Source organism: Triturus cristatus, chromosome 9 (assembly GCF_964204655.1).
Source record: "Triturus cristatus chromosome 9, aTriCri1.1, whole genome shotgun sequence".
Lineage (NCBI taxonomy): Eukaryota > Metazoa > Chordata > Amphibia > Caudata > Salamandridae > Triturus > Triturus cristatus.
In genome coordinates, this window is record NC_140592.1 from 133,892,143 (window position 1) to 133,912,935 (window position 20,793).

At 43.9% G+C, this 20,793-nt stretch overlaps 1 protein-coding gene across 5 annotated transcripts in view; it reads right to left on the reverse strand.

Annotated features, from left to right (window-relative positions):
• LOC146797516 (inter-alpha-trypsin inhibitor heavy chain H4-like) overlaps window positions 1-20,793 on the reverse strand; it is a 598,346-nt gene that overhangs the window by 459,713 nt on the left and 117,840 nt on the right. For all 5 annotated transcript variants that reach the window (XM_085624535.1, XM_085624533.1, XM_085624534.1 and 2 more), the window contains exon 10: window positions 4,702-4,883. In XM_085624535.1, the coding sequence (XP_085480661.1) occupies window positions 4,702-4,883 (182 nt within the window). The remainder of the gene's footprint in view (window positions 1-4,701; window positions 4,884-20,793) is intronic.

The following is a 20,793-nucleotide window of genomic DNA, read 5'->3' on the forward strand; positions in this document are numbered from 1 at the left end:
TATATTAATTTTACGTACAGTGCTGTTACAACTGTTTCATTATCTCGTTTATTTAAATGTATACATGTCTTCATGTAAATAATCCTTTTTGATTCAATACAGTATGTTTTTTCTTAAATTAGCCTTTTTCGGAGTCTTCCTTTTCTCTTCTGTAATGTTTTGTACATGCAATGTATCTGTCTGTGTTGAATGATACCAGTTGAGAGTAATTGTTGTAGTTTACATTATCACCCTATCTCAACGAAGTTTACGGGTTCATGCTCCTGTTGTTTATCTCTGAAGCAACCACATCACCGAGACCACACTCCTCGCCACAACCGACATCAGCTTCCTCCTCAACCAGAGTGAAACCACAGACCTCATCCTTCTGGACATCTTGGCCTCCTTCAATCCTGTCTACCACCGCACCCTAATAACAAGTCTCCACGACACCGGCATCCGCAACAAGGCCCTGGACTAGATCCACTCCCTCACCGATCAAACATAGAGAGTCAGACTGCACCCGTTCCGCTCAGAACCCACAGATCAGCTGTGGAGTTCCCCAGCCCCAACCTCTTCAACATCTACATGGCCCCCCTTGCAGCCATCATCGGGAACCATGGACACAACATCGTCCACCTCCTACGCTGACTGCACCCAGCTATTCCTCTCCCACAGCCACCAGAATCAACTTGCACAGCGGGATGAAGGCTTTGCCACCTGGATGAAAGTGTGTTGCCTCAAACTAAACTTGGACGAGGCCAAAGTCCTCATCTTGGGACCTACCCCCTCAACTTGGGATGACTCCTGGTGGCCCGCCACATTTGGAAAACCCACGCACAAAACCTCGGCATCATACTGGACTCCTCGCTCACAATGAACAACCCGATCAACGTTGTATCCTCATCATGCTTCCACACTCTTCGCCTGCTTCAAAAGCCATTCACATGGATCCCACTAATTCCAGAAAGACAGTCACCCACACACTCATCAGCAGCAGACTCGACTATGGCAATGCACTCTATGCCAGCACCACCCACAAACTATGAAACATTCAAAATTCCACAGGCAGACTGCTCCTAAATATCCCCTGCCGCAGCCACATCACCTTTGAGAACTCACCTGGCTTCTAGTCAAGAAAAAAATCACTTTCAAGCTCCTCGCACATGCCTACAAATCCCTCCACGATGCAGGACCAGCATATCTGAACCGCCGCTTCTCATTCCACAGACCCAGCAGACACCTCCGCTCTGCCTAACTGCCCCGGGCCACCACCCTATGGATCCACAAGACTAGAACCAGAGTAAGATCCTTCTCCTACCTCGCAGCCAAGACCTGGAACACACTGCCTCTCACCTTAGGTGATCACCGACGCTCACCCAACTCAGGAAGGATCTCAAGACCTGGTTTTTCGACTGAACCCCAGCACCCAGTCGAATTAGCAGCCACCCTGCCCTCCCCACCCCCCTCATCAAATGTAGACTCTCGCGGGTGAAAATCTGTATTTACAAACCCCTTATTTATTAATTGAATGCCTAGATGGGCCATCACAGGCAGGATGGGGGTCGTGCTAGGCATAGCCCGACTTCCAATTGAATAGGTTGTGCCCTACCTTCACATAAAGGACTTGTCACCACTGCATTATTCATGCAGCCAGCTTGGTGCCAGGGCAGAGGAGGCAGAAAACATCAAGCACTTCATAGGGAATTCGCTAGAAACTTCTCCTACTTCAAAGAAGGCATGAGGTATAAAAATAGGACCCTCGGACCCACATTTCAGTTCAGTTTCTGGACCTGTGGAAGGACTTTCAGAAGACTGCCTGTTGCTGTGGCCTGCTGTGTACTTGAGAAAATGACTTTGGTGCACCTGGAAAAAATATTTGCTGCCTGAAGTCTGCCTTGAGCCCTCAGAGGCATGCCCTGCTGCTTGAGCCCTGTTTCACTGTTTCAACCCAGGATTACCAGAGTGACTCTAAGAGCTAGTTGGCTGGCCTCCTGATCAGGGCCTTGAGGACAGAAAGGCCTCCAACCATCTTGAACCTGCACCTGCACCCAGCTTGAGTGAGTCCTAACCGCACCAAGTGGTGCCCATCCAGTCCTGAACCCTTGGTGGTGGTGTTACAAGATTACAAGGTACCAAGGGTAAGCAGTTGCTAGTGAAGTGTGTTTGTCTGCTCAGGTCAGTTTCAGCTCCAGAGAGTACACTCGCAGAGTGACTCTGCAGGAACAAATGCCCTCACACACCTAGGTAGGCATCATGCTTCATCATTGGGCTTTTTCCCAACGTCAGGCCGGCGCTGTGATGCCCGTTGGGTACCTTGTCTAAGTACCTGGAGCATGTATGCTGGACCTCGAGGAGCTCCAATCCCTTCTCTCTTGATATAAAGATGTTAAAAGGTGCCCAGATAGCCAAAATTCAAAACTTGAGCCTTAGAAAATATTTGGCTAACAACTGCTCTGAGAACCAAGAGGAAACCTGGACCAAGCTGCCCATCTATCCACCCAAGGTGCATCACAGGTCGGCCTGACTTTATGGCTGCTCCCACTACGTTCTTCTCTGCAACAGAAAATCCTGGTAAGCAGTCCTTCAACAAAGTATTCAACCTCATGAAAATCTCATCAGCTACAGCCCCCAGCTTCGTCCCACTGTAGATTTTTGACTTCCAAAAAAGACACTAAGTCCGAACGTGGAAATCTTCACTGCAACTCCGCCTAGCGACTCCCCGATGACATCTCTTTGGCGAACGCTGCCTGCAGCCATGCCACACTTGAATACTACCGTCTCAGAAAACTTTTCTTCAAATCTCTTCTAAGTCTGAAGGTAAATGTTGACTGGGCCCAAAGCACTTTTTGTATCCAACTGGCGCTCGATGTGGCTAGCTGTCTGTAGTTGGTGCTTTGACCTTCATGGCACTAGTTTTTACCTTGAACTTTAAAAATCCATAACTCCGGATTTAGGGATAGGATTATTGTTGTTTTGATGTGGAATCATTTGTTAAAATGTACTCTATTTCTCTGAATTAAAGTGGTATTTTTCTTGTGTTCAGTTTTCACTATATTACTGTTTGTGTGCTGCACACATACTTTACACATTTCCTCTAAGTGAAGCCTGACTGCTTTTGTGCTAATCTACCAAAGGGTTAAGCACCGGTTAATTTAGTGTTGTTTGTGGTTCATTATGACAGGGATTGTAGTTGTTGCTTTAGCAGGGTTAACACCCCACTCAACCAACAACCCAATTTCTCACACAACACATGATCGTTTGAGGGTCCTGTAAAAACAGGGGGGCTGCTCCCAAAATATACACTGCAATATGAATTAAAAAATGTTTCAGGACAAGAGAAACTTGTTTTGACGAACACACTAACTACATTAGTGGCAGAGATGCTTTTATCTGAGTGGTACGTATGTGTGCCTGCGTACCTATGGTAGCTTTTGCACTGCTGCCATCTGAGCTGTACCTGTTCTGACTCCATTAAAAAAATCTTTGGCGACAGAACCTGGATTTTTCAATGTCCGTTAAAAGTGAGCGCCCAGGTTTGGCAATTTTCTTTCACTCTTGTTCTAATGCCACCCTGAGAACTGCTCAGTGTTGCAATCCTGGCCCATCCAAAGCCTCCTTCTGCAAAGCGCAGCCTTCCAAACAGGAACCATACACCTCCCATTCAGCTCATTCTTCAGCTGGGAAACCTCAGTACATACTGCAAGTCTCCTTCCCCCAACCCACCACTGGTAGAGGTTGAGTTAACAGAGCCTGAGTTCCTCCAGTCTACCCATACAGCACCATCACCTTCCACGATCCACTCTTTGCTCCCCATGCAGCGAACGCCACGCACACGGTGGGTTCTCTGCTCTCCACCTCCTCCCCCACTTTAAATGCACTGCCTGTGTATGTGACAGATCATCCAGTGTGTACACCACGGGGCACCTGACTTTCACCTCTTGGTATTAGTTGTGTCCTCCTTCGCCCTGTCCTCTTCCTTTATATCGTTCTACTGCTTGTGTGCCTATTTGCCATAACTGTCTTAGCTAAATTTACCAGAATGAGTGGCGTAGCTAGAGCTTTTGCTCCCCGGGGCGGTCCCTGAGTTTGCTGCCCGGTGACAGCCAGTGCAGAAAAGAGCAGGGGAGGGGGGTGTCAACGAATACACTTTTTAAAAAGTAAACTTACCTTGTGCTCGCCGCTGCCCCCAAAAAGGTGTTGATTGGGGCAGACCGCCCCCCAACTACTCAACTGCCAGAAATTTAATTCTTAAAAATAGAAAAGTTCTTCAACTGAAGCACACACATTGTACTTATGTTTCTATTGGTCCTCTGCTAAATGATAAATGGAGATGTGGAATGTTTGCTAACTTCTTGTTATTCTTTGATGCACCATCTGTCTATTGCGATTTAACTGTCTATTCGCTTATCATACACCCCCCGCTCTGGTAAATAAAAACTGGGGGAGAGGAGTTGGCCTAACTGCTAGGGCGGTCAACCCCAAATCTGGAGTACCGGGTTCGAGGCAATTCTGGGAAAATCACTTAATCTCCCCGTGCCTAACAAAAATGAATGTGTCCTCATGTAACGCAACTGGTGCTTGTGTAAAGCGCTCTGATACTCGATACCCTGGGGTTAAGTTTGCACAAAAAAAACTCTGTAAAATTAAAAAAATAAAACTGCAAATAATTAAATACATAAACTCATAAATAATTGAATAAAATACAAAGGTCATAAATACCTGAAGTTGTAAAGCAGAATCTGAATCTTCATATATGCGGCGAGCCAGACCTCCATTTTCCAGTGCCATCTTCTCTAGGAACTTGTAGTCCACATCGAAGCCAAACCCAAGGCAATACAATGCATACTTCTTATTTATGCTAGTCTTTACATTAGCTTGAATTCTTTCAATGTTTGTTTCACCTGTGTTAACCCGAAAACAGCTTATTTAGATTGTATACTTTCATAATAAATATTTGTTCACAATATGATTTTCTTCTGGTTGCACTTGAACATGGTAGCGAAGAGTCATGTAATTGAAAATGAAAGTAACACTTTTATTTGCTACTCACTCCTCACTGTCACCTGGGCAGTAACTGGACAGAGGATCATAAGCCATTTTTAGGTCGAGCATTCGAGACCTCTTGTATATACTTTAGTATATACTTATATATGTATGCACTTTGTGGGCTCTGGAGATCAGCCCTAGGGCTTGTCTGCTTCCGCTTAGGGACTTTTTTTCTGTTCGACTGCCTCTATTTAACTCTCGTGATAGAAAACGACCAGAAGATGTCAGTAAAATACCAGAATCACTTAAGCATTCTCTAAATTTCAGTCCATAGAAATTGTCTTCCACGAGCACCCGTCGACGATACTATTTTTTTCAAATCTTGTATTTTCAGTGATATGACCACCGAAGGCCCTGATTTTATATTAAAAACAGAGCTTTGGACTATACCATTTCCCACTGAAAGGCAATATTTCTCTCCATATGTTCACATACCTGGCATGTCACGCAGTTTGGTGCTTATTTTCCCTCCATGTGAAAGAACAGTAGATGTTTCAGCACCCAGGCTAATGTGCTGCATAGCTAAATACATATAAGGTCCCAGAGGCGAGACCAATTGCATTGCAAATGCTTGTTTCACTTCTGCCCAATTCCAAACATCTTTGGTAAATACAAGAGTTGCTGAAGTATTACTAGCAGGTGACCCGGTAATATCGCACACCTCCTAGTAAATATCTGGCAAGCCATTTATTTGACAATCTTGCTGCTATGGATGAAATGGATGCTAGTACTATTCTGCACAAAGCAACAGCTTGCGAAGAAAGTACAAAGCCAAGGGGCATATGTTTCACTGTACATCTCACAATGCATCAGCTTCAGCTGAATCACCATACTTTAAATCCATGGGTGTTCGTTGAGATTCAGACCTTCCATTTGGTAGTTCTTTGTGGCATGCCTTGGGAAATATGCGAGAATGGGGTGTGGGTGATATGAACACAGGCTAAGGGACTGTTTCACTTTACTATGAAAAGTCGGTACGGCAACAGTGGAATCAGTCACTAGATGGGTCATGCTACCGAGGAAGAGAAAATTACCTGCAAAGATCAACTCAATGACTATTACTTACATTGCTTAGATATTAAGGGCATGTAGGCGAGGAGGAGGTGTATTTTCATGTCAGTTATACTTCTGAAGGGTTCTTGGTGCTGTAGCAAAGTCAGTCGCATGTCAGCTGGTCTCCTCGCTCAGCTGCCAAGGATAGGTTAGAACTGATCACAAATCATGTCAATGCCTCTGAAAGTCCTGCAGAGTTAATGCCTTTATGTTTACTTTAGTGATCACCAGACCCACCAACTTCTCAGAGGTACTGGCCTGACATGGACAAACTTTTCCTCAGCCTTACCAGCTTTAATGAGGCACTTGATTAGGAGGGCACTGACTCTCAATGAGCACAACTGGCCTTCAACTGCCAAAAAGGCATTACGTAAACATCTGACTGGTTGTGTTCATCCTGATCAGGCTTTCACAAGCTTTGGTATGATATGTATGGAGATGCATCTGCCTCTCTGAAGAATTACCTTGGCATCTGATAAACTATCAAGGCATATCACCATATATTACCAAGAAAAACTAAATGTTCTGAAACGTCAAATATGTCTGTGACCTACTGCATCCCAGGCCACTGAGACTTTCAGAGGCATTGGCCAGGAATGTGTAAACAGTGTAAGGTCATATATGAGTAGCTTCACCATAAACTTTCTTCATGCATGCATCAAAGGTCCTTTAGGAGGTAGATTGTGCCTCATTTATGCCAGATTTTGAGAAGTATCAACTGAGATGTGAATGACAATGTCCTTGCTGAGACACCAACTGACCTGACAACTTACATATAGTATTATTGGCCCGATTCACAGAACTAACTTAAGACAAAATCCTAAACTTACTGCTTTTGGTATTCACAGAAGTTAGGATTTTGTCTTAAGTTTGTCTTAAGACAAAATTAGGACAGACTTAAGGCAAACTTAAGACAGACTTAAGACAGACTTAAGTTAGGATTTTGTCTTAAGTTTGTCTTAAGTCTGTTATTGTTACTCATTTGGAAAGGTGCCTCAAAGGAGCAACAGAACTGCAAAAAAAGGCCTTGATTAGGTTGGTTTTATGAAATTCATACACCCAAGCACACCACAGTTTGTACGGGTGTCAGAATTATATGTCTGTCAATTTTTACTGACAGATTTTTCGCAGAATAACTTTCTGCAGGTCAAACAGTTTGAAATTTACCAGTTAGAAAAAGGCCTGATAGAGACAGATACTGATTCAGTGGAGAACTCATGATCACCTTTATTTGTGGCATCCTATAAATAACAAACCCCAGGCTAATCTAGAAAGAAATTGGAAAAGTGTAAAGTACGGGTGAGACATATGGTGAAGATGAGAGAATACCAGTGTTTATTGGGAATCAGGGAGAATGAGAGGACACCAACTGAGGATAGGGAGGATGAGGAGATGTCACAAGAAACTGAAAGATGTAGTGAAGAGTGTGATGTAACATAGAGAGAAGCAGTGGACAAAAGAGAGTATGGGGCAAGACTATGCACAACCCTGAAGATAATACACAGAATTTGACAGAAAGTACACATATTCAAGATGGCTATAGAGAAGCAAGGGACAAGGAGAAGGAAACAGTTGGAGGGGACAGGAAAGGAGCTGGGTTGTAGAGGTCAAGAGAACACATCACCTTATTTTGAGTTTGGGTGTCCGATGGACCACCAAACCAATGGTGGGGGTGCAATGGTGGTCCGACCACCCAATTAAAAGTTGGGGGTCGAACCGCCATAGGACTGCTGCTGCCACCAGGGATCCGTGATCCCTGACAGTCTCTCTGCAGTTCTGAGGGCCCTAATATGCTGGCAGTGACGCTGTGGCACCTTGAAGCATATGAGGAGTTTCCACCACCACCACAGTTTTCATGGCAATGAGCCTGCCATGAAAAGTGTGGTGGTGAGTAAACAAAGTGGGCCCTACAGGGCCCCCTGTTGCCTTTGTGCCAGGGGGTGCATGAAAGGGGGTACATGGTGTGCCTCTCTGTATGCGTGCACCTCCAGTTCCTTGACAGTCCATGTCCTGCAGGAATGTTTATTGGTGTTCACATTGCGGTGTCTTGCTAATGCTCACGTATGAACCTTAGCACGGAACTGCCGTGGCACAGCCACATAGGGCCGCCCGATCTGGATTCCTGTCCGAATCCGGAGGGCGGTCTCATTATGCTTTTGGTGGTGTGGGAGTGGGGCGCTGGCATGGCGGCCCACTCCCACACTGCCAAACTCATAATAAGGTCCAAAGTGTCTGATGGAGAGGAAGAGTCTGTAAAATATAGTGACAGATTTTTATAGATGACCTAGTTGTAAGCGGACAAATAAGCAAATGGAATGAAATGGAAAGAGTTGAAGATAATAGTAATACTACAATCAGACATTCAACATGATGCTATTGACATTGACACTGATGCATTTTATATTACTTTCAAAGACAATTAAATGCTTTTGTATTTTCTTTACATAACCAGCATACAAGTGGCAAAAGCAAAACTGAGACACCTTTAGACTTTGCAATAGAATGTTGGCACCTCCTTTCACTCATATGCCCATGATACTCATGTACATGTTTCTCAGTTTCAGGTGGTGCATGTTATACTGGGTCAAGTGGTCTAAGGTTCCTGCAGGAGAGTGCCTCAGATCAGCTCACAAACATGTATTTTTTTGTTCAAATATCTTTATTGCTTATGTAAAAGAGAAATACATTTATAATACAATAGCAATACAACAGATCAAAATCAAATATATACTAAATTAATATCGAAGAATTTTAAGTGAAAAAAGATTTCATAACAAGAGACCGTGAACTGGGATAAAAAGAATTGAAAGCATATCATTATTCAAACAGGTAGGCAAATAAATATATGACATGTAGAATATGTTATACAAATCATCAAATAATAATACAAATCCTAGACATATGGATCAGGCAAAGTAACTACATATATCATGACAAAGACATATAGCAGTTGTATTGTTTAATAAATAAGATCGATCAACAAAGGGAAACATGGGGGAGAAAAAGAAAAAAGAATACTGGGGAAAAGACGGAAAACAGAAAAGAAAGGAGTCAAAGAGATGGGAGGGGACATCTGCTTCAATGAAAGAAAATAAATTAAGAAATGGAATCAAAAGAATACTGAGGTACCAACCCTTGAGAGGACAAATTCATTTAGTTGTTCAGAGACCGCCAAACATTACTAGAAATAGAATGAGAGGAATGTTTCTTCTCAACAAAAGTATGAGCTCCACAAAGGTATGAGACCCATGCCCACCAGGTATGATAAGATAGAAGATGAAAAGATTTCCATTCTGATATAATTTTAACAGCAATGGATAAAAGTAAATCTAATAGCTCCAGATCCGTATTGTCAAGTAGTAAAGGAATAGCTGTAGCCCATAGACCCAATAGAATCATAGGTAAAGAAAGGTCTATAGATATATTAAAGATTGATGATTAGTGTTTCCGTATCAGGCCCCAGAAAGATTGCAATAATGTACATTCAAAAAACATATGTTGATGGTGCCTGGTTCTAAGTTACAATTCCAACAAAGATCGCTATCCCGTAGTTTTAACTTGTGTAAACGAGCAGGGGTCCAATAAAGGAAATTTAACGAAAAGAATTTGGATTGAATAGGTGAAGGAGCAATCTTATTACTTATCCAATCATTTGCCAGGAATCTTGTGAAGAATGTTTAAAAATATCATCTTCAAAATGATGAGACCATTTATCATAAGTAATTGTAGACTGTGAAAGAAGTGGAGCGGATAAAAATGTATCGATTTTAGATGTGGTATGGCCTGAGCATAACCATATAGAAAGAAGTGAAACAGTAACCGAGTCAGTAGCGGGGGATATTTTAGAAAGTATAACCTTTATTTTCAAAAAAGAGTAAAAGTCCATGTTGCTAAGATTATATTTCCTAGCCAAGAAAGAGAAGTGAAGAAGGTCATGATTAGAATCATAAAGATCTTTCACCAATCTGATTCCCTTCGCAGCCCACGAAGAGGCCGTACCAGGATCGATGTCAGTATGAATTTTATGATTGTACCATTAAGAACACCATCTTGATTTATAAATAGGTATGGATACTTTTTTATCAATATATTTGAATGCATTAATTGTGTCTAATATAATACGAAGAGAATGATCACAGACGAGCTTAGAAGCTGTCAGGAAAGAAGGAGTGGAAAAAGGAATGTACAACTCACGCTCAATATAAATCCAAGGGGAAATATGTTAGGAATCTGGTCAGAACCAAAGTGCATCTTGAGACGCTAGGAAGGCAATTTGATTCAAGTTCCAATCCGGAAGATTACAGCCACCCAGGATAAAGAGCTTTCTAAGATGTTTGTAAGCAATTCTGGCTCTCTAACCATTCCATAAAAAATTTGAAGAGATGGAATCAATCGCATGGAAGAAGGTTGAAGAAAGCTTTATAGGCAACATGGAGGATAAAAAAGAATTAATAATAGGGGTTATCATAATTTTAAGAGTTTCTCATCTTCCCCACCAAGAAATGTATTTTGGAGACCAGGAAGATAAAAGTTCTTTAAGTTTAACTATAATATGGGATTCGTTATTAGTGATAGTATCTGAAAGGTCCTTACAGAACCAAATCCCTAAGTATTTAATATGAGTCAATTGCCATTTAAACCTGAGTCACCAATGTGAGAAGGAAAACACAACAAATTGAGGGGGAACATTTCTGTTTTTTCCTTGTTAAGAGAGTACCCAGAAACAAGCAAAAAATCTCTAAAGATGTAAGAAATAACAGGAACAGCTTTTGCAATATCCTCTGAAAAAACAAGGACGGCATCAGCGTAAGCTGCTGTTTTAAGCGTATGCAATGGAAATTGAAAACCTTTAATACTCTGGTTCAAATTGAGAAGACGAAGGAGTGGGTCTATAGACAAGAGAAAAAGAAAGGGTGAGTGAGGACACCCTTGTCTAGGGCCCTGACGAAGATTAAAAAAGGAAGACGTAGCACCATTACTTCTGATATTAGCTTTTGGTTGCGCATAGAGAGACATTACCATATTAATAAAAGAATCGCCAAGGCAATGGAATTCTAATACTGCTTGTACGAAAGGCCAAGAGACTTTGTCAAAAGCCTTTTCGGCGTCAAGGGCAATTGCCGCCAATGGTAAAACAGAAAGATTTGCTTTTTCTAAAATATGACAAAAGGTCCAAATATTATGTCTAGCTGGTCTCCCATTAACAGAACCTGTTGAGGAATCATGGATAAGATTGGGAATATGACCCTCAAAGCACCTATCCAAGATTTTGGCAAAGATTTTAGCTTCCATATTTATTAATGAAATTGGGAAAGCATTTTTGGGATCAGAATGATCTTTACCATCTTTCGCAATCATTACTATAGAAGCCTCAGCAGCTGAGCCAGAAAACTTGCCAGAAGCGCAACATTATCAAAAATCCTCTTAAGATATTTGACTATTGAGGGAGTAAATGTTTTTATAAAAGGCAATAGGAAACCCATCTGGTCCCCTTGCCTTTCCCGAATGAGTATTCTTAATAGCCCGAATGATCTCGTCAGCATCAATCAGTTTCCCCAATTCGATTATGTCGGAATGCGAAATAGTTTTAGTAGGGATCGAGTTAAGAAATTGTTGACAAGTAGACTTAGAGCATTGATCTTTAGGTGTGTATAACGTTTCGTAGAAGTATTGAAAGACTCCAAGTATTTCTTGAGTATGGAATTTCTATGATCCATTTTAATCAATAATATGAGAGATCTGAGTAGCTTTAATATTTGTATTTTGATATTTTGGGGTGGCGGCCATCAACTTTCCAGGTCTATTCCGTAGTAATAAATGACAGGATTTTTCAGCATGACACCAATATAAGCTCTTTTAGTGACTATAGAGTTAAAAGAGTATTTAAAATGCTTGATATCCTGAGGAGAGATCTGTTGTAAGAGTGTCTATATAGCTCTTCTTTGCGTTTGATATCATCCCGCAGAGACTGAAGATATTTTCTAATGTCGCTGTTTCTTTTTGAATTTGTTTTAATAATGAGACCCTGTGTAGTACACTTAAATGTATCCCACAAAACTATGGGGGAGTTCACCGAAGACTCATTATCTTTGAAGAAATTATCAATTTCCTCATTAAGTTCTTCTTAAACAAATTTCTGTGTTGAGACACCAATTACAAGGGTCTCTCATATCTGTGGATTAAGGAAACCGTTGCGTGGTCAGAAATGACTATTGGGTGCATCATAACTTTTATAGTATGTTTTAAAAGAGAGGCATATGCCAAAAGATCGTCCATACGAGAGAAGCTAGAATGTGGAGAGGAGAAAAACTTGAAATCACTACCCGTAGGATTATGTAATCTCCATGCATCAACAAGATGATGAGACAAGCACATATTGAGCATGTGCTTATGTGCCCTAGGGAGTTGAAATTTAAAAGCAGAATGTCTATCTAAAATAGGATAAAGGGGAAGATTAAAATCCCCACCAACAGTTTTTCTTGAATATCCGAAAGTTTTCTATTTATGGTACTCCAAAAAAGTGGGTCATTAATGTTTGGGGCATATAAATTCATAATATATAAATCGTCTGAGCCATTAGTCAAATGAGTAAGTAGCCATCTGCCATTGGTATCATGTTCAGCTGTAACAATGGACAAACCAGAGCTTTTGGAAATAAGAGTAACAACCCCATTCTTCTTACCAGAGGCCTTGGAACAAGTAACATCAAGAACCCAATCCTTCCGCAAAAGAAGAGCTTCTTTAAAAGCTATCTTGGTCTCTTGATGGAGAACCACATCACCAGATAAACTTTTGCAATAATCTAAATGTTTGGCTCTCTTAACAGAGTGATTCAACCCCAAACATTAAGTGAAACTACATTTAAACCAGACATAGATATATATGAAACAACATAAGTAAATGCATATGATAAAAAGAGAAAGGGACAACCAAGATAAATAAAAACTAAAGGAAATAAAGCATATATCCCAAAATAAAATGATGTAGATGTCCCAAACATCAGGGTGAAGAGCAAGGATGGGAATAAAGAATATAAGAAAGAAAAGAAAGAACAGAAATACTCCAGATAAAAACGGAGTATCAACCAAATGCAACCCCACCAGGGGATGTCTCTAGGAGACAAATTGCATGGGGGGGACAACGAGGAGGAGCAACAGCAGAGGCTATCAACCTCGGTAAGGACAACTCAAGGATAAACAGGCCGCAGAGCAGCGAAACAAGCATAACATTCTCATGCGGATTACATATTGCTATATCTTCCTACTAAGAATAAATAATGTAAATTCAATAACTATAGTATACTCGATTATTTAAGAAAAATGAGAGAATGGATAACATTTCATAAATAAATAAAGCTGCCTACATTAGCAGATAAATATCAATCTAAGATACTATAAACCATCCCATAAAGTTATATGAATAAAATCTAAAGAGAATAAATACAATATATGAAATAATTAAACAACTTTAAAATGGTGGAATAAGAAAAGTCAGGAACAATCTCATACAATCTCATACAATTAAAGCACATATTAGATACAACTTAAATAGGGTAGCTAACTTTAAGTTTAATTCACAAACAAATCCTCATGGGTATAATAGTATAGAGCTTCTGATTAGATATACATTACCCCCTTGTGTGCCACGCCCTTTCCCCGCCCTGTGCCGGGCGTTGCATTAGCGGGCGGGGTTCATGACGAGCTGGCCTCGTCATGGGCACAGCGCAACCGCGGCCCATGACGAGTCCAGCTCGTCATGGGCACACAAGGGGTTAAAAGGAGTACCACAAGAAAAAAAAAGAAAATAGATACTAAGAGGCCCATTAAAATGTTGGGCGGATCGCCACCGCCCACATGGTGGTGGCGATCCGCCCGACATTCTTTCCCACCCGCATGCCATTCTCCCCCCTCCATATTACTATGGCGGGTGGACCTCGGCGGACGGAAAGACCGTCCGCCGGTTTTCCACCCGGTCGACTCATCGACAGGGCGGAAAAGGTTTTAATATGGTGGCGGTGTCTGTTAGACACCGCCATCCATATTATAATTTATGCGGTCTTTACTATTGGGAGCCCGTAGCGGGCCCACAGGAAGTTGTGGGGTGGGTGGTGCACATGGGCGGTGCCTATGGTACCCCCCTGCAGTTTCATGCACAACATGGCAGGCACCGCGCGGTGCCTGCCACGTTGAGCATGAAAATGCACGACATGCCTTTTTGGAATTGCGGCGGGCAGCGCTGAATGCACCGCCCACCTCAATGTCAATAATGCAGGATGCGCCCGCCAGTGTGGTGGACGCATCCTAATGGCCCCCACAGGACCGCCGCACTTATGGCACACAAAGCGGTACAAAAGGGGGTGGTGATGGACGGAGCATCAGAACCAATCAAACACTCACGCCCAGTCAACAGATCTGGGTTTGATCCATCACAGTTCTTTAGCCCACTCTGCCACCCCAGTTCAGACAAGGCTATATGCAAATCAGTCTGACCCTGTGTCTCATGGGAACAGTCCAGCCCGAACTGCCAAGCCATGCCTTCCATGGACCGGAAATAAGCTTCCTAGGACCGGTTTCTGGCATTTCAGCCGTCTTCAGCCAGGCTTGCTTGAATCCAGTGGCAAAGTGAGCAAGGGACTCACGTCTGAGCATACCCTGCCAACTTATGGCGAACAAAGCGGTACAAAAGGGGGTGGTGATGGACGGAGCATCAGAACCAATCAAACACTCACACCCAGTCAACAGATCTGGGTTTGATCCATCACCGTTCTTTAACCCACTCTGCCACCCCAGTTCAGACAAGTCCATATGCAAATCAGTCTGACCCTGTGTCTCATGGGAACAGTCCAGCCCGAACTGCCAAGCCATGCCTTCCCTGGACCGGAAACAAGCTTCCTAGGACCGGTTTCTGGCATTTCAGCCGTCTTCAGCCAGGCTTGCTTGAATCCAGTGGCAAAGTGAGCAAGGGACTCACGTCTGAGCATACCCTGCCAACTTATGGCGAACAAAGCGGTACAAAAGGGGGTGGTGATGGACGGAGCATCAGAACCAATCAAACACTCACACCCAGTCAACAGATCTGGGTTTGATCCATCACCGTTCTTTAGCCCACTCTGCCACCCCAGTTCAGACAAGGCTATATGCAAATCAGTCTGACCCTGTGTCTCATGGGAACAGTCCAGCCCGAACTGCCAAGCCATGCCTTCCCTGGACTGGAAACAAGCTTCCTAGGACCGGTTTCTGGCATTTCAGCCGTCTTCAGCCAGGCTTGCTTAAATCCAGAGGCAAAGTGAGCAAGGGACTCACGTCTGAACATACCCTGCCAACTTATGGCGAACAAAGCGGTACAAAAGGGGGTGGTGATGGACGGAGCATCAGAACCAATCAAACACTCACACCCAGTCAACAGATCTGGGTTTGATCCATCACCGTTCTTTAGCCCACTCTGCCACCCCAGTTCAGACAAGGCCATATGCAAATCAGTCTGACCTTGTGTCTCATGGGAACAGTCCAGCCCGAACTGCCAAGCCATGCCTTCCCTGGACCAGAAACAAGCTTCCTAGGACCGGTTTCTGGCATTTCAGCCGTCTTCAGCCAGGCTTGCTTGAATCCAGTGGCAAAGTGAGCAAGGGACTCACGTCTGAGCATACCCTGCCAACTTATGGCGAACAAAGTGGTACAAAAGGGGGTGGTGATGGACGGAGCATCAGTACCAATCAAACACTCACACCCAGTCAACAGATCTGGGTTTGATCCATCACCGTTCTTTAGCCCACTCTGCCACCTCAGTTCAGACAAGGCCATATGCAAATCAGTCTGACCCTGTGTCTCATGGGAACAGTCCAGCCCGAACTGCCAAGCCATGCCTTCCCTGGACTGGAAACAAGCTTCCTAGGACCGATTTCTGGCGTTTCTGGCTTTGTTCGCCATAAGTTGGCAGGGTATAACTGCTTGCACCCATCGGTATTAGAGGTGGGTGGGATGTATAAGCGGGATCGTGTCGAGGGCTGCTTGGCTCGTCCCTTTGGGACTCATCTGTGGAATATGTACACTTGACATTTGCGGTGGAAGAGGATGGAGGCAGAACAGGCGAAAGGTCAATAGCAGTTTCAATCTCACCCTCAATGGTACGGGCTTTAGTCGTAGAGGTTGAGGGTACTGGATTCAAAGAAAAAGCGTTGCAAGAAACTGCAGGTGTTGCACTATTCAGAATCAACCAGACAGTGTAACTTGACCATGTCCACTGAGATGTATCTGTTGTTTTTGTGACCTGCTAAAGGTGGTAAAATGACTGTAGGAGTACCCTTCAATCCAAGAACTGGAACTGGTGCACAATAAGAGGGACCAAATTCTTTTTTGTTCTCTAGCTTTTCTCGTACCATATCTCAAATCTGGCAACCGGAATCAGCAGTGCTGCATCATTGGAAGAGGGTAAATGTTCAGTTGCATAGTTGTCAATGGTCTTTTGTAGATCCTGTAACACAGTAGAATGATTATCTCTGTCAAAGGTTGCAGCCGCCGCCACATCTTCTAGATCATCAAGGTCTGGCACAAACATTTTAATGCCGAAGAGCATTTCGTATGGGGTCTGCCCACCCAGAGATCTTCTAGGGAGATTATTGAGTGCACATTGAACACCATCCTGCAAGTACCTAAGACTCTAGCTGTCAATGATTCCTTCAAGTCACGGTTCATTCATTCCACAATAGAATTGCCCTCAGGCCTGTATGGAGACGAAAACTGCACCACCACCCCCATTGACTTCATTGCGTCTTTGTACGCCTTAGAGGCGAACGCTGGGCCTTGGTCTGAATGGAAGGTGCCACAGGCAAACATCCTGACAAAGACACGCAAATCCCTGATGATATTTTGAGCGCCAGCACTGAGTTGTGGCCAAACCCAAAGGAATCTAGTGCACGAATCAACTGCAACAAATATGTATTTATACGCAGTATCAGAAAAGAATGGACGCAGTGATCAAGATTTACACAGCCAAATGGTTGATTAGAATACATAGCTGTGTTTGAGGTGGGCGTATGACCATAGACGGTTTAATTTGTTGGCAAATGTCACGAGAAAGTACTTAATTACTAGTTTGTTTATATAAACCACGCCACCAATAACATTGCTGCAAAATCGAGACTGACGCTAACACTCTGGCATGTGCAGATGCACGGCTTTGATCAAAGCAAATCTGTGGTCCATGTTGAGAATCAGCCGATCCCCAACAGATGGATTCTTAGCATAAGGAACTTGTTCGGAAGATATGTGAAAAAAATATGAGTATTTCGAAGGGAAACACTGAGGATAAGCAGTTCCCTCCCTCGTAGCAGCTACCACTGCCAAAATATCATTATCTATTTTAGTCATGGACCTTGTAACTGCTGCTACGGAACACGTGGCTACTGCAGATTTGGCCACTTCGTCAGCCAAAGAATCACCAAGAGCATGTGCTCCCACATGCTGATGGCCAGGAGTATGTATGACTTGTGTGAGGGGCAGACATTGTTTAAGGTGTGCCACTCAACCCCAAATCATTTTATGCTTAATTGTGCTGCCTTTAGAGTCTTGATAGTCATTTTGAGACCAAAAGAATAAGTTGTCATTAAAAGATTGAACAGTAATAAGAATCGCATAAAATGAAAGAATTCACATTAGGGTCGGCAAACTCAAGGGCTAGAACAAGAGCACACAGCCCTGCCAATTATGCTGGACAGTCCCCAAGTGCCTGAGTATGCACTATGGAAGACTTAATTTCTCCATTTTCAGTCAAACCAGCCAACATAGCTCAAGCCACCGAATAAGCGTGTTTAGAGCTGGTGGCCGGTTGAGCCAAGCCATCGATATAAATGATACTTTTGTACTCATCTAAAGGAAGCAACAGGGTCAAAGATAAACGTGACATCAGATGATGTCAAAGAAGTTGCCCATCGTATCCAATGACGATGTAGTGCCTTACAGTTGGGTACACTTGCCTTAGTCACTGCCTCCAAAGCAGGGAAAGCCGTGACTATAAGAATGCGTTTACCTTACGCCAGTGAGCGTTCTTTCAGAATCGCCATTTGGACCGCTCTCCAAATATTTTCAACATTCGAAAAATGCATTTCAGCTGCAGTGTACAAATGTGATTTGTGTTCAATAGTTACTGTGTCCCCCTCACTGAACGTCCAGTAAGTGAAACCCACCTAGCCTGACACTATATGTATCACCAGGTTTGTTGTGTCATCACACGTCAATAAGTAGTTAGTTGCAAGCATGTCAGATTGCAAAGATTGTAGCATAGTGGTATGTTCCTGAAGACAGCTGGCAGAAGAATATGTTGGTTGTATCAATGCATAAAGTGGTTTGATACACTGGGCATAATCTGGTTGTTCAGGGTTCAAGAAATGGAATAAGGCTCAAGGTCCAGAAAGTGAACTGACAATAGGGCCTGAGGGTCCTATTCTTACACGTGCTGCCATTTTTGAAGTAGGACGAGTTTCTAAAGTTGTTCCTTAGAAGTGCTTGGAGTCTTCTGCCTCTGCTGCCCTGGCTCTACTCTGACTGCATGAACAATGAGGTAGTGTGAAGTCCTTTGTGTTAAGGCAGGGCACAGTCTATTGATTAGCAAGTGGGGTTGTGCCCAGCTGTGCCCTCACATTTTGCCAGTCATGCCATTTCAGGACCACCTTATCCCTGTCTTGTGTGGCTGTCTGGAAACAATAAACAAAGTCTAACTGCCTTCTACACTGAGTCATCTGACCCAGGACAGGCTGCACAAGATAGCTAAGGCATGAAAATGCCAACTTTAAAAAAGTGGCAATGTTGAAAAGTGCCACTTTTGACATGGTTAGCCCCCACTTTTTGCCTGGTGCATGTTGTGATTTTGGATTGAAAGGCACTGGGTCTCTGCTAACCAGGTTCCCACTGCCAGATCTCTTTCCTAAAACTGTACCACGATTGGCACAACTTCAGCAACCCCTGTAAGTCCCTAGTAAATGGTACCCTGGTACCTAAGGCTTTGAGACTGAAGAGTGTCCAGTAGGGATGCAGCACAAATTGTGCCACCCCAGAGACCCCTCACTAAAACTAGGCAAACTGCCATTGCAGTCCGCGTGTCTTGGCGCAGAGAAAAACAAAGAATCCACATGGCACACAGCCCTGTGTGCCATGCCCCCATACACTGCATGAGGTATAGGTAAGTCACCCCTATGGCAGGCCTTACAGCCCTAAGGCAGGGTGCACTGTTTCCCATGTGTCGACATATCTGCATGAGCGGATATGACCCTATAATATCGAAGTCCATTCTTGGATATTGTAAGTGCAAATGGAAGCCATAGAGAGTATATAGGCTGAATACTTGTCATCATGAGTTTCGTAGCCCCATGATGGCTTCACTGTACTCTAAGATGTTTGATACCTAACATCTCATCTTAATAAAACCTCACAGATGCCAGTGTTGGGTTTATTATTAAATGCACACAGGAGACACCTTAGAGGGTCCCCTGAAAAGCTACCAAGCACTGTTGTGGTCTCTGAATAGTCTTAACCAGCCTGCCACTACCAGACATTTCTCTGACCTCATGGGGTGACAGCCAGCACCCTCAGAGGCCAGGAACAAAGTCTTCTCTGGGCAGTGGTGCTTCACACCTGCCCCAGACAAGAATGGCCTTCCAGGGCGAGAAGCTTCAAAGGTGATTCTGCCTATGAAATGCAACCCAGGCAGCTGCAGCTACTGGAGGATGCCAAACCCCTGCCCTGCTCCACATTTGGCAGGAGGTGTGCCCACATTCAGTCAGCACAACCCCTAAGGTGGGGTAGGTGATGTGGGCACGACTTTTCCAATTCCTCTATCCTGGTATGGCAGAAATTAACCTATCAAGGCTAGGATAGTATCCCTTCCCACGGGAAGTGGTCACTTAGAGTGTGTAGAAACCCTAAAGGGAGTTAGCCCCTTGGCTACTGTCATCCCCTTTAACGCCCCTAAATCTGGTATTTAAGGGGCATCGCTGGACCTTTGCTAGTTGTCAGAGAACTCCTTTGTGGTAGAGGAACTATTCCACTGCATATCGCAGGCATTGAACCCGCAAAATCTGGTTTGCTGACTTGCTGCTCCCCGATGACTCAGACACAGCATCCCAGCAAAATGAGATACATAAGCTACGGAGGGTCATATATGTCTCCCCATCAAGTGTGAAGACACCAGGACCTACGGCAGCCGAGCCATACCGATACATGGGGTACCGGACCCCCTGCAACCTACACCAAGGTGAAGAGTCCATTGTGGACTCTAATTGCCCAGGAAGCAAGCACCCATCAAGGGACATCAACATCCCTGAGACCCTCTCCGTGAGTGGTCCAGCTGTCGCAGCCCTGCAACCTGCCTGCCCGTGACCTTGAAGACATCATGATGCATGCTGCTCAGCTGACCTATCTGCTCTACACCCAGCCACCCGGCCCAGGCACCAGCAAACCAGCTGTGCTCCCATGGTCCTAAGGCCCTTGCAAACTGCTCCCTCGAGCGGGACCCCTCGGACTTACCTTTAGGTCCCTTTGTGCAGTGTGTTCTCAGGTGGCCCCCTTCTTTGTAACACACCAGCTAACCATCTCCTCCTTTCTCACAGAGGCAACAGCAGACCACTTGGATTCCTTTCAGTTGATCACAGGCCATTTAAACATAAACCACTTCACCTCATTCAAGCCTGATGAGTTGTCTTTTTTGCGTACGCAAAAAAGA